A 13019-nucleotide genomic window follows, 5' to 3' on the forward strand; every position below is an offset into this window, starting at 1 on the left:
GATCCGACTGGAGACCATTGTCCCAGGTGGCACTGGGACCTAGTTGATATAAATAGCGTCCAGTCACAAAAGCCTTCGTTTAAATGAGGCTAACCGACAGAGGGAGGGTAGGGAGGGGAAGTGAACTGAAGTAAAGATAGAAATTGAGGGAGTGATGTCAGGGGGAGAGATGCAGAGAGAGCAAGTAAGTGAGTGAGGAAGAGTGGACTGACAGAAGAGTTTTTAACATGGACAGTCTGACAGAGGAGCAACCAGTCATCTAGTTTTTATCCCCATCGGCTGTCACATGGTCAGAATCTGGAAAACCAAAAGGAATAAAAGGACACATTTAAGGAAGAGACAGATTTTGTACAGCTCTTCCTTGACTCATGCAGGAACCATAAATTTAATCCTGAGACAAAGAAAGTTATGACATCTACACTTTCGGCTTGCAAACAGACAAATACGTACATTTGGAGGTATACATTTATAGACTGACAAATGGCCAATAGACTGCATTTCTATAGCACTTTTCCACCTGAATCAGAAGCTTTACAATTATGCCTTACATTCACCCATATATTCACACCTGGCTGTCAGCATCTCAACTGCTGGCACTCAACTGTATACCAGGAGCAACTTGGGAATGAAGGCCCTTAGTGATTTGAACCAAGGATCTCTGGTCTCAAGCCCACCACTTTAGGCTCCATCACCATTTTGACATTTTAGCATGGAAAGCTAAGATTCATTTTAGTTCATAATATGTACAGCTTTAAATATTCAATTCAATTTATTTATATAGCACTAAATCATAACATAAGTTGCTTCAAGGTGCATCACAAGGGTAAGGTCTAGCCTTACCCACCCCCTGAGCAAGGACATTGGCAACAGTGGTAAGGAAAAACTCTCAGGTGTTTTGATTGGTGATTGGTGGATTGCTGCAGAGATGGTTGTCCTTCTGGAAGGTTCTCCTCTCTCCACATAGGAATGTTGGACCTCTGACAGAGTGACCATTGGGTTCTTGGTCACCTCCCTGACTAAGGCCCTTCTCCACCAATCACTCAGTTTAGATGGGCGGCCAGCTCTAAGAAGAGTCCTGGTGGATCTGAACTTCTTCCATTTATGAATGATGGAGGCCACTGTGCTCACTGGGACCTTCAAAGCAGTAAGTGTTTTGTACTTTCCCCAGATTTGTGCCTTGAGACAATTCTGTCTTGGAGGTCTACAGACAATTCCTTTGACTTCATGCTTGGTTTGTGCTCTGACATTCACTGTCAAATGTGGGACCGTATATGTAGACATGTGTGTGTCTTTCCAAATCATGTAGATGTTTCTACCCCTGGTAAGCTGTAGAAACATCTCAAGGACGATCAGTGGAAACAGGAAGCACCTGAGCTCAATTTTGAGCTTCATGATAAAGGCTGTGAATACTTATATACACGTTATTTCTTAGTTTTTTTATTTTTAATAAATTTGGAAAAATCTGGGGACTCATTATGGACTATTGTGTGAAGAATTTTGAGGACAAAAATGAATTTCATCTGTTTTGGAATAAGGCATTAAAAAAATGTAGAAGATTAAAGTGCTATGAATACTTTCCAGATGCACTATACATACAGAGTCTGATGTTTGCGACAACTTAACTGGAGTGGCAGTGATTGATAGATCAGTTACTGAAGGAAACATTCCTCAGTCCTCGTCCAGATGTGTCTTCAACTTCTTTGCATGCTTCGGATTTCCACATTTCCCCAGCAGTCTCCCACTGTCCCAGCCCCAGAAGGATCCTACAGGACCAGACAGGTGGATGGTGGATGGACAAAAGGCTGCTGCAGCAACACACAGTGGAGGAATTCCAATTCAGGCGGCTACCCTTCTCTGATAGTCTGTGTCTTCATCAGCAGCTGTTCCTGGGACAGAGAAAGGAATTGTAGACTGTACTTACATCAAAACCATGTGAATGGTGTAGGAATTACATTTTTTTTGTTTATTTTTTTTGAAAAAGTACGTAATGTGTGTGTGTGTGTGTGTGTGTGTCTGTGTGTGTGTGTGTGTATGTATGTATGTATGTATGTATGTATGTGTATATATATATATATATCAGCAATAGCAGTTATCTCAACAATACAGTAGGACTGTATGAGTCCATCGTAGTATTTTGAGCATTTTGAAGAACTGAACCTTAATGTGAAATTTATTCAGTGTTTCAATCATTTCAAAAGAAATGAATTATATTCTGAAGCAGTTGTTTTGTGAGAACAGTGAATCAGAACAGTGAATTTTTTTTTTTTTTTGAAGCAAGGAATCCCCAATGTCCACTAGCTGTCAACATCATTTTTTGACATGATTCATGTAATTTATTTCTCTGTGATTCAGCCTTTTCACTATGTTGAGTCCATGTTGGCTTCAAATTGTTTGAGTTAAACAGTTATGACCTTCTTGTGCAGATGATCCTGTCAGATTTCAGATGTGAATCGGAGTAGGTCCTGATCAGTACTTGGCTGGGAGACCACTTGGGAAGACCAGTGGCTGGATGTGCTTCTCCATGTAGAACTGGAGTTGTGTCAGGAACAGCATCCCGTGTAAAACTTGTGCCAAATCCCAATGTGAATTTGTACTGCAACCCCAAGAACCTGGGAGCAACTGAAAGATGAAGAGTGGATAATTGCTCTCAGTCCTCTGTACACACACCCACAGACAGTAATCCTGACCCACAGTGGGGTAGAAAACAAATCTGCATCTTAAATGAAGCCTTTCTGTGGTTCTCCTTGGTTTGTATGGAGTTGAATATTAGTCTGTATACCTTTTTAAACAGTTTTGTTTACAGATTATGTGTTGGTGCATCTATGAATCTACAAACAATGATACTGCCACTTTGTGTCTAAAGATATGTATTGCACATTTTTATTATTTTGAACACCAGCATAATTCCTGATTTTTAAAATGTGAATACAGAATAATGCACTGCATTTCTAATAGTTTTACCAAATCTAATCAAAAAGACAATTTTAAGGAAGACAAATTAATTTATAACAAACAGAGGCAAAAACATAACCTCCTCCATCTTCATTGGTGGGGATAATAAATGGCTTTGTGCGCTGTTAGTGCATTAACGGTCAAATAAAATATTATTGTGTGACTGAAACAAGGCTCATGTTAGATTAAACAGTCCTGAAAGTGGCACCCTTGTAATGAGAACAAACATCAGACAATCATAGTTTTGCATGTTTGCAGTTTTCCTGAAGATAAGAGCAGGTGTCAGGAGTAATCTACCATCCAGTCTCATTGCTTGGACACACGCTTTGTCAAGTCCAAACAGTTCAGGGCCATTTGCAATAGTCGTGAAACTGTCTATTACAATATCTTATCTTCTCTGACACTCTGATAGGGAAACGCACTACTGTGTAAAAATGCATGAATGAATAGAACGTATGTTTGTTAAATTTTCATGACATCAGGTCAGGCCTGGCTTACCACTGCAACCACCACACGGTTTAGATGGCATCCACTTAGACAGACACCTGGTCTATCTCCACCTGTTGCCACCTGTAACCATCTATTTGCCAGAGTCTCTTGAAATAGGGTCTTTTCAGGTTGCTGTGGTCCTCGACACTGAAGCACCTGTGTACTGGTTGGTGCTCAGAGAACTGCATCACATTGCCAAAATGTCATATTGATAGTTCCTCACAGTGGAAGTGATGCTCCTCATCAGAGTATCCTTCAGTAATTGTTCAATAGACACAAAGTATTTCCAGCAATACCCAAGGATCCTTCAAAGTGACCTAGTAGTACCAAAGACGATCCTCGTTAGTGTTCATGTCTCAAACATGGATGTCTGCCAAGACAAGTGAATGTCACTACAAGCTTGACACTTTCAAGGCATATAGCCACATTTCTGATGGTCAAGTCCAGGAAATCGCTGAAAATCTAGATCTTGACCTTAATCCAGGACAACAGCAAAACCTCTGGGCAGAGGTCGCAGAGACATGAAATTGCCAAGATAAGTGAATTTTTCAATAAATTTGATATCTTCAACACAAACAGATGACTGATAGCTAAGTTATTAAAGGGCTGGATCTTAGTAAACCTAGACACTCCAAGTCATCACTCAGCTTCTCTAGTTCTACAATCAGGGCATCCATTGATTCCAGTCAAACACTGAACTAGGCAGTTTCTTGAATCATGGCCACAAAAGCCTACAACTCTGTCAGATTTGTCTGAGTGTCTTGGTGGCTTCCCTCACTGGCCTCCTTCTTGCAGTCACTCAATTTTTTGACAACTGCCTACTCCTAACATATTTATTATACAGTACCATACTGTTCATATTTCTTAATGATTGATGGAAATAAAGTCCATGTATTAATTCCCTGATCTGTCTAAAGAAAGATGGCTGTAAAGGTCTTGATTTGTAAATGGGATGCATTTATATGGCACTTTTATGTCAAAGCACTTTACAATGACCCCTCAAATTGACTCACTTATGTCAGAGTGCTGCCATGCAAGGTGCTCACTACACCAGGAGCAACTTGAGGATTAAGTCTGATGGGGATTTTAACCATGGATTTTCTTGACCATCCCCTCCCTCTTTGTTGTACTTGGGCTGTGCAAAATCCAGACATTTAAAATTGCATTTCTGCATCCTCTTTGCTACCTCAGTTCAAAATACAATTTAAATTCAGTGACCGACTTGAACAGTTTAATTCTAAATTTTGTACAGCTCTGATTTGTACTTAAAGTAATACTCATCTTTATTTAGACCAATTACTGATGTGGTTTGGAGGCACTAAGTATAAAAATGGCTATATTTTCTAAATAAATACTGCAGTATTTTTGTCAAACCCTTTAAACTAAAGCTAAAACTCTCAGCCTACACTACAAGCCATTTTTTGTTTATTTAAATTTCAAGTCCATTGTTTTGGTGCAACGATGCAAAAAATACAACCACTGTCATTGTCCAATTATTTATGGACCCCGCTGTAGCTTTTCAGGATGGAGTTGCAGGATTCCAGAAGGTTTTAGCTGCAGTGTGCATTTCTTTTGTGGGTTCTTCAGATGCCCTCAGTCCTTGTGAAGGCTGAGTGACACGTGTCATCTGCATGTCACGATGAATGGATGAGCCTGTGGTGGCGTGAAGCAGCTGGAAGGGTGAGGAGTTGTAGAGAGGGGAGGAGGGTGGGGGGTGTGCACGCTCATTAAGGACCATTGACAGCTGGGAACCTCCTCCGGCTGCACCGCAGCATCACTGGCGCACGGCTGTGGAAGATGGTCGCAGTGCAGACGTCCCCCAGCGCGTCTCTGTCGGCGGAGTGGGTCTGCTGTCTGGACAAAAGGTGGGTGAACGGTTTATCCCCACAGCGGCGTCTCGGATCGCTTCCATTCATCCGAGCCAGCGTGATTAACCCGTGTGCAGTGCGCGTAAACGTGCCAAAAGATGACATCGATACGCCTTGTTTGCTGTCGTTTTGGCTGGAAGCTGCGGCGCGCACGCCGCGTCGTGGTTTTGCGTCTCGTCGGTCAAAAAGGCGTTGGTGGCTTTGAGCTTCACGATCTTAGTCTCGCTGATTACGCGCACACATTTTAAAAAATGAATCAGCGATGTGTTTGTAACTGCGCGCGTTTAATTCCTAATATTAATTTCGTCAATATTGTGGCTTGGATGCAGGAGAGGGCGATGCTTTTCAAACTGCAGGATCGCCTTTGGCCACAATGTTGCGTGTGAGCTGTGCAGTCTGACAGGTCACAAACCACTGTGAAACCAAACAGAATGGGCTTTTAATTGTTATTTATGTTGTCCCCACTCCAGTGGAGAGCTGCTTTCCTGTGTGCATGTTTGGTCACAGTGCTGCATGCAATGCTGGAAAAAAAATTGTATGAGGACCTGCAACACTCAAAATAAAAGTGCAGCGTACACAAGAGAGGTAAACATGCACCCACACATGCACGTCCTCGCGTTACCATAGGCAACCTGAGCTGCCATCTTTCCTCTCATCAGCACCTGCATCAGATATTATAATCCAAAGTTCTTGCCACTGTTAGAGAAGCTGTCTAATTTGAGCATAATTGCCTAACGTGAAGCAAAGGCATAATGTGAAGTTCGTACATTAAGGCTGGAAATATGTTTTTAGTTATAAATGCAGCTGATGTGCAGTATAGGTGTGTCTATATGAGGGCAGACTGAGTGGTAATTTAGGCTGGATAGGATCTGATCATACAGCACTCAGTGCTCTTCACTTCTTGTTTAATCAATAGCTAGTCTGTCTGTGTGTTTCATCCGGAGCACGTGTGGGAAATTGGCGACCCATGGGCCGGTTACACCCCACAAATTTACCCACTAAACATTAGACGTCTTATGGATGTTCTATGGAGCCTACGGATGCACAATAGATGTGATCTGCATGTTTAGTGGGTAATGAGTCAGGGCCTCAAATAAAATTCAAATTAATATCAATGAAAGTTCTTAAATTGTTTTGTTAGAAAGTGCATTAGCACAAAGATACAGTGAGTAAAGTGACGTTGATCCAACATCGATGTCCGATATACAATAAAAAACTGGATTTGAAAAAACACTCCATTTAGGATTTGCTATCCAATAAAGGTTGAGGTTAGAATAAAAGTGACGGTGGCCTTGGTGACCATCAGATCATGGTTTTGGAAAAGAAAGAAAGTGACAAGTCAAATTCAATCTAACTTCAACCACGCCTGCTCCTAATTATTATTACCTGCAACGTTACTTGGCATGTCCAGCAGAAGGCAGTGTTCCAGGTTATATGTTATAGTATATTACATACACAAAACAAAGATAGTGTTTGGATTGATGTGGTGCATCAAAGTTAACTGACACCTAATCAGTTTATCCTCATTATATGTTCTTTTAATATGGTGAGTTTCAAGAGGATAGCACCTGTTGTTTTTGAGTTACCATTGCACAGTACACATGTATGCTTTGGAAAAATCCAAGGAAAAGCTATGATGTTTTATTAAAATGATTAAAATACTTATTTTATTGGCCCATGTCTTCATTAAAGTTGCACCTCCCTGATTTGTGGAAATGAATGTGATGTTTGTAAATGGACTGGAGGCTGACACAGGACACTTAGAGTAATGGCTGTGATACTGATGTATGTGAGATAAAATGATTTGTTCAGCAGTGGAGCAGACGGGTAGCAGACAGTCCAGTCATCACCCAGTCAGTCCTTTCTCTGCAGAGAAACACAAGCTACGGCATCATGACTCAGTTCTTTCCAATGACTCACAAGCTACAAATCAAGGTGACAATATAGATGTGCAATATGTAATTTCATATGGGAACATGGATCATTTTCTGGCAGAAAACTGTTGGCAGAGCTGCATTTGTCCTGATTTAATATTCAGTGTGTCGTACAGGTTGTCAGGTTGTTTGTGTTGATGCAGATGGATGCTGAGAACTCTGTCTGTCTGTTGGGTCTATCTGAGGAGTCAGTTGTATGTCACAACTCAACCTATGATTAATTTGACTGGAAAAAGATCCCCCCCCCCCCCCCCAGATGGATGTTTCCTGAAAACAAGCTGCAGAACCTTCTTGTGTGGTTGTGCTTTTGCCCCCCAGCATCTCACGCTGGCTGATTTGTTAAATCCTATAATTTGTGGTTAAATGACGAGTTTCTGATGGTGTTATTTGTGTGGGAAGACTGAGGCAGAGGAGATTGTGGAAGGGAAAAGAACAGGAACAGCTCTCAGGTCAGATTTGTCGCACAGCCGTCGGTGAGGTAGATTTGTCTGGTCAGGCAACAAGCAAGCAAAAATAAGGGACAGAATAAGAGAGAGAAAGAGAGAGATAAAGAGTGAAGGGACAAGAAAAAACAGATAAACACATGAAGCTGGTGTTGACCGGTGCAGTGATGAACTTTAACTTTAGGGTGTCTCTCTCTGTCGCAGTGTGTGTCTGAATCATTAGCACGGTCTGTACTGGGATACATGATGCTGTGGCAGCATGCACAGGCCCAGTGCTGAGGCAGTAGGTGAACGATGGGAGGATGAGTCATCTGTAATGGCTGTGAGCCTGTGCAGACATACTGGGACTAGAAGATGTGTGCTGTGGCCTGTAGGTGTGATAATCTGTATTTTTCCAGAAGTGCTGTCCTTTGGATGGAGGACAATACCCTCCTGGTGGACACAAATACATGCACAAACTATATGTTTATCAGTGGACTTGGAGAAGCATCTCAAAGTACCGGCTCTGAGATGAAAACTGACCTTATGTCTTATAACAGACATTCCCAAACTGAAGAACACTGGGCTCCACTTTGAAATCTGAAAATTGTCTGAGGCCCACCCAAACCTTGAATCACAATTTTGAGCCACAAATTGACCCCAATTGATTCCCTTCTGATTTCAAAATTGAGAAAATCTGGCCTGATTTTTTAAAAAACAAACAAACCTAGGAGGCAAAATTGTTATTGCCTACTGCTTTATATCTGCTTACACACTAGTGCAACCAAATATTGCCAAATATACCAGGGTATGTATGATTCTCATTACATGATTGTTTGTGTGCATGTGGCAGCATATGTGCAAAATACTACTTCCACATTTTTCCCACACTGGCAAAATGCTAAAATGTCTCTGTTAACATTGTAATCACCTGATCATGCTGCCTGCCAGATCTGTTCTGCACATGCATGCAATTACATTGTTGGAGGTGATGGTCTAGTCAAGTGGTTAAGGTGTTGGGCTTGAAACCAGAAGATCCTCGGTTCAAATCCCCGCCTCACTGGAAAATCACTAAGGGCCCTTGGGCAAGGTCTTTAATCCCCTATTGCTCCTGGTGTGTAGTGGGTGCCTTGTATGGCAGCACCCTGACATCGTAAAGCACTTTGAGCGTCTGATGCAGATGGAAAAGCGCTATATAAATGCAGTCCATTTACCATTAACATCCACGCAACATTTGACATTCAACAGGAACAACCGAGTGTTTTATGTTTATAGAGTTTACAGTCTGTTTTGTTAAGAAATATTCACAAACACAACTTAGAACAAATCATTGCCCATCCAAACAGTCTGTCTGTACATGCATGTAGATCTATGCATGCTCAAACAAATCTGGCAAGCTGTGCAGACCTGATACCGACAGACTACTCAAAACTGTCTTTTGGTGAAGAGGGAGACATGCTTTTCATGGGTGTTGGGTCCCAATTAGTACATATTGTACCTGTTCATCTTTTACAGAAGAATACCTCCTGTCTGCACCAGTTACATCTGACTATTAATGTTTGGTGGGTAACTTCGCCAAGACAGAATTTATCTGTACTACCATTAGCTCCTCTATGTCTGTCAAATCCAGTCAAGCAGGTTGATGATTTCAAATAATGGTGTATTTTTTTGCACTGTATTTTTTAAATGTTAACTGTTTATGTACCCTCTCTTTTCTTTGTTTGATTTGAATGGAAAGCACTTTGTGTACCTTGTGTGTTGTAAAAGGGCTCTATAAATAAAATTTGATTGATTGAGTGATTGAAATACCTGGGCTCATGGATCATGGACTCTGGGAAGGATTTTAAGACCCACAAGGCACAGGCTTGGGCAGCATGCAACAAGATGGATAAATCTGGTGATCAAATCTCCCAAACAACCTTTGGATCTATTCAAGACAGTCATAGAACCCATTTTGAGGTACAGCTCAGAAACCTGGATGCTTAATGCCTGACTAGACAAGCATGTAGATGGCTGCGATACAAATCCCCTCAGAAGGATTCAGGAACTATCATGGTACTCACATCCCACACTTAGGCAAATATATGGGAGCAAGAAACAAGCTCGTCTCTGACCTAATAGGGGGAGGTGATGGTCGAGTGGTTAAGCGTTGGGCTTCAGATCAGAGGATCCTCTGTTCAAAACCCAGCCAGCCCGGAAAATCTCTAAGGGTCCTTGAGCAAGGTCCTTAATCCCCTAGTTGCTCCCGGTGTGCATGGCAGCACCCTGACATCAGTGTGTCTGTGTGAATGGGTAAATGCAAGGCATCATTGTAAAGTGCTTTGAGCTTCTGATGTAGATGGAAAAGTGCTTTATAAATTTACCCTTTAATAGTGTGGAAACCATCAAAGAAAGGAAGCTGACATTCCCAGACTTGGTCAGTCAGGACACTGGCATCTGTGTAGAGGATTTGGAAGTAGCCATGGGTGACCGTGATTGCTGATGTTCAGCTGTGCTCTGTCTGTCAGCCATGGTCACTAGATGCTGCTCAAGTCTGGGAGCATCTGCTGGTGCCACGTGTCACTGATGTGGCGACATGTGGCTGATGTGGCTGATGTGGCTGATGTGTCGCTGATGTGTCACTATTGTGACGACACGTGGCCGATGTGTCGCTGATGTGGCGACACGCTGATGTTTATCCATCTTGTTCCATGCACCCCCACCTCACGAATGTAATGATCTATCACAGTCAAATGAAATGTGAGCATTCCCTTGGCCCTCTCCAGCCACTGGGGTCCTCAGCACTCAGACACCTTTGTGATCATACCTAGAAAAACGCGGCACTTGTCCAAAATGTTGTAGCTGGCACTCTCTGTCAATGCAAGTGATACTCCTCATCTCAGTCTCCCTAAGGATCTGCTACTGAAGATCCTCCAAAGAGGCATAGCAACAAAGATATCTTAGTGTCCAAGTTCACAACCATACAGTAAGACATGAAGTACCAGGACCATAAAAACTTGGACCTTCGTTCTTCTGCAAAGATATCTACATCCTCAAACACCTCTCTCCAGCAACCTCATGACTCCATAAGCTCTCCCCAGATGTCTCTCAGTCTCAAAGTCTGAGGACCCAGAGACATGACTGTCACTGCCAAGATAAGTGAATGTCTCTACAAGTTCAACACTTTAGCCACATACAGAAATGCTTCTTTTGGAAGTAGTGATGAAAAGTCTGGATCTTCATCTTGAGGACAATCACATATTGCAATCAGAGTATCTGTTGCTTCTGTCCACAAGGTCAACACTGTAAACCTTTCTGCAACAACAAAGGCAACCCAACACAACACCCTTGCATGCATTGAACACTAGATGGTGTTGACATGATCTCCTTGGGGGAGGTACAGTCCCTTTCTACAGAGAGTAATGACAACTGAGAATATACCGCCATTCATTTTGGGGCCAGTACTGTGTGTGTGTATATCTGTTTTTTCCCCACATCATTATGTTGTGTCTCTCTGTATAAAGGGGACTCTAAGGGGAGGTAAAAAAGTATTACAAATATCAATTTCTTTCAGGAATATGGCCTTGTGTCTTTTTGCTGGTTGTTGATGTGGTCTCCCTTGGAGATAACAAACTAGTTATTGGACCCCATTTATTTGAGTTCAAGAACCCTGATGTGTGGCAGAGGAGGGTCATTAGGTAGAAAGGCAGGGGCGGTCAGTGAAGAGTGCATTAGTACTGATGGTGGCACTTAATGGATGGAGAGAATGGTGAATATTCCGGTAATGGAGGAGTAAATGTGTAAAGATGAAGGAGGCTGATAATTCTTTTGTATTTTGTGGAAAAATCTTAAGGGAAATACAAAAAGATGGAAAGAGATTGTATATTTTTTGTAATGTAGGCAGACAAGAGAGAGCTGGGAGGAAGGGAAATGGAGAAAGAGGAGCGATAGACAGCTGTGAAGGAGGATGCTCAATGTGTGTACATTAGCTATTTTGTATAAACAGATAAGGGAGAAAATTATTGAATGACCGGAGCCGACTGTGCTCTGGAGTGTTTTGGGTTGCAGCAGAGTATTTCAGCTCAAACAATAACCCTAAATGGACTGCATTTATATAGCGCTTTTCCATCTGCATCAGACGCTCAAATGGCTTTATAAATAATGCCTCACATTTACCCCGATGTCAGGGTGCTGCCATACAAGGCAACTCACCACACACCGGGAGCAATAGGGGATTAGTGATTTTCCAGTCAGGCTGGGATTTGAACCGAGGATCTTCTGGTCTTAAGCCCAACTCCTTAACCACTAGACCATTATCTCACACAAGACCCACCATATGAACATTTAAGTTCATAAGTGACTCATATGAGATTTAAGAGAATTTCCGGCATTCACCAGTTTTTTGTCTGATATTTAGACTTTTTTTTGTCATTATGAACAATAGAGTTGTGCAGTTAGTGCAGTGTCATATAAACCAAGTTTTCTGGTTTTCTGGTTTCTGGTAACCCCTACTATTTGCCATTGATTTAGAGCTGTAGGAAATAAAAAAAAATCTCTTTTTTCATTGATGAATTACCTTAAATAATTGAATATGAAAATAATTTATTATTCTGTTGACTAAAAAATTAACCCAGTGATTCCCAGTCTTCTTCTGTTTGCCCCCCCCTCCCCCCATCAATAAATTTGGGGACCACTGCCACCGGATTAACAGATTAATTGTTGCAGCTATATTTCTTGCCCTCCTGGTATTGCCATAAACCTTATGCAAGTTAGATAAAGTGAAACAGTCGTGCAATTTGTTTAAATTACTTTTCTGGTTTTGCTTTTATGAATCATTGTGGTTTGTGGTTCACGAACATCTGTGGAGAAATAGAAATGCAAGGTCTTTTGTGCACAGGCCTTCAGAGCGCTCAGGAGAGGATGTGGACATCATTCTGACCAGGCTACGGGAGGTCAAAGCCTTCCAGAGGTTCCCGTCTCCTCTTTTACTGCAGATCTGTGCCTGTGCCTTCTACGAATGCCTGGAGAAAGGCATCACATGTATGTGTATACACACACACAACACACATATCAAGCTTCTAATGTGCTATCAGGCCGTCTATATCAAAGGACAGCTGGCTGTTACTGGTACGGTAATTGGAAAAACTGACCGTAGTGCACAAGCAACTGGCACGGAGTACAGTGCCACACCTGATTTAAACAATGATAAACACTTTGTGGAGTTTGATGTTGGCCAGGTGTGCTTTGGATGGTGCAGGGCACGATGAGCCAATCACAACTCCCATGAATTCTGTGATTTACAATTTTATGATTTTAAGGATTCAAAGTGGTTTGTTTTTCATCATATGGCTACACTAATCAATATGGATAAGCAA

At 41.9% G+C, this 13019-nt stretch overlaps 1 protein-coding gene across 2 annotated transcripts in view; it reads left to right on the forward strand.

Annotated features, from left to right (window-relative positions):
- The first annotated feature begins 5141 nt into the window (after positions 1-5141).
- The window catches only part of LOC117521729 (rap guanine nucleotide exchange factor 4-like), a 71334-nt gene continuing 63456 nt past the window's right edge, over positions 5142-13019 (forward strand). For both annotated transcript variants that reach the window (XM_034183063.1, XM_034183064.1), the window contains exons 1-2: positions 5142-5306; positions 12542-12684. In XM_034183063.1, the coding sequence (XP_034038954.1) occupies positions 5239-5306; positions 12542-12684 (211 nt within the window). In that variant the 5' untranslated portion in view covers positions 5142-5238. The remainder of the gene's footprint in view (positions 5307-12541; positions 12685-13019) is intronic.

This window comes from Thalassophryne amazonica, chromosome 12 (assembly GCF_902500255.1).
Source record: "Thalassophryne amazonica chromosome 12, fThaAma1.1, whole genome shotgun sequence".
NCBI lineage: Eukaryota > Metazoa > Chordata > Actinopteri > Batrachoidiformes > Batrachoididae > Thalassophryne > Thalassophryne amazonica.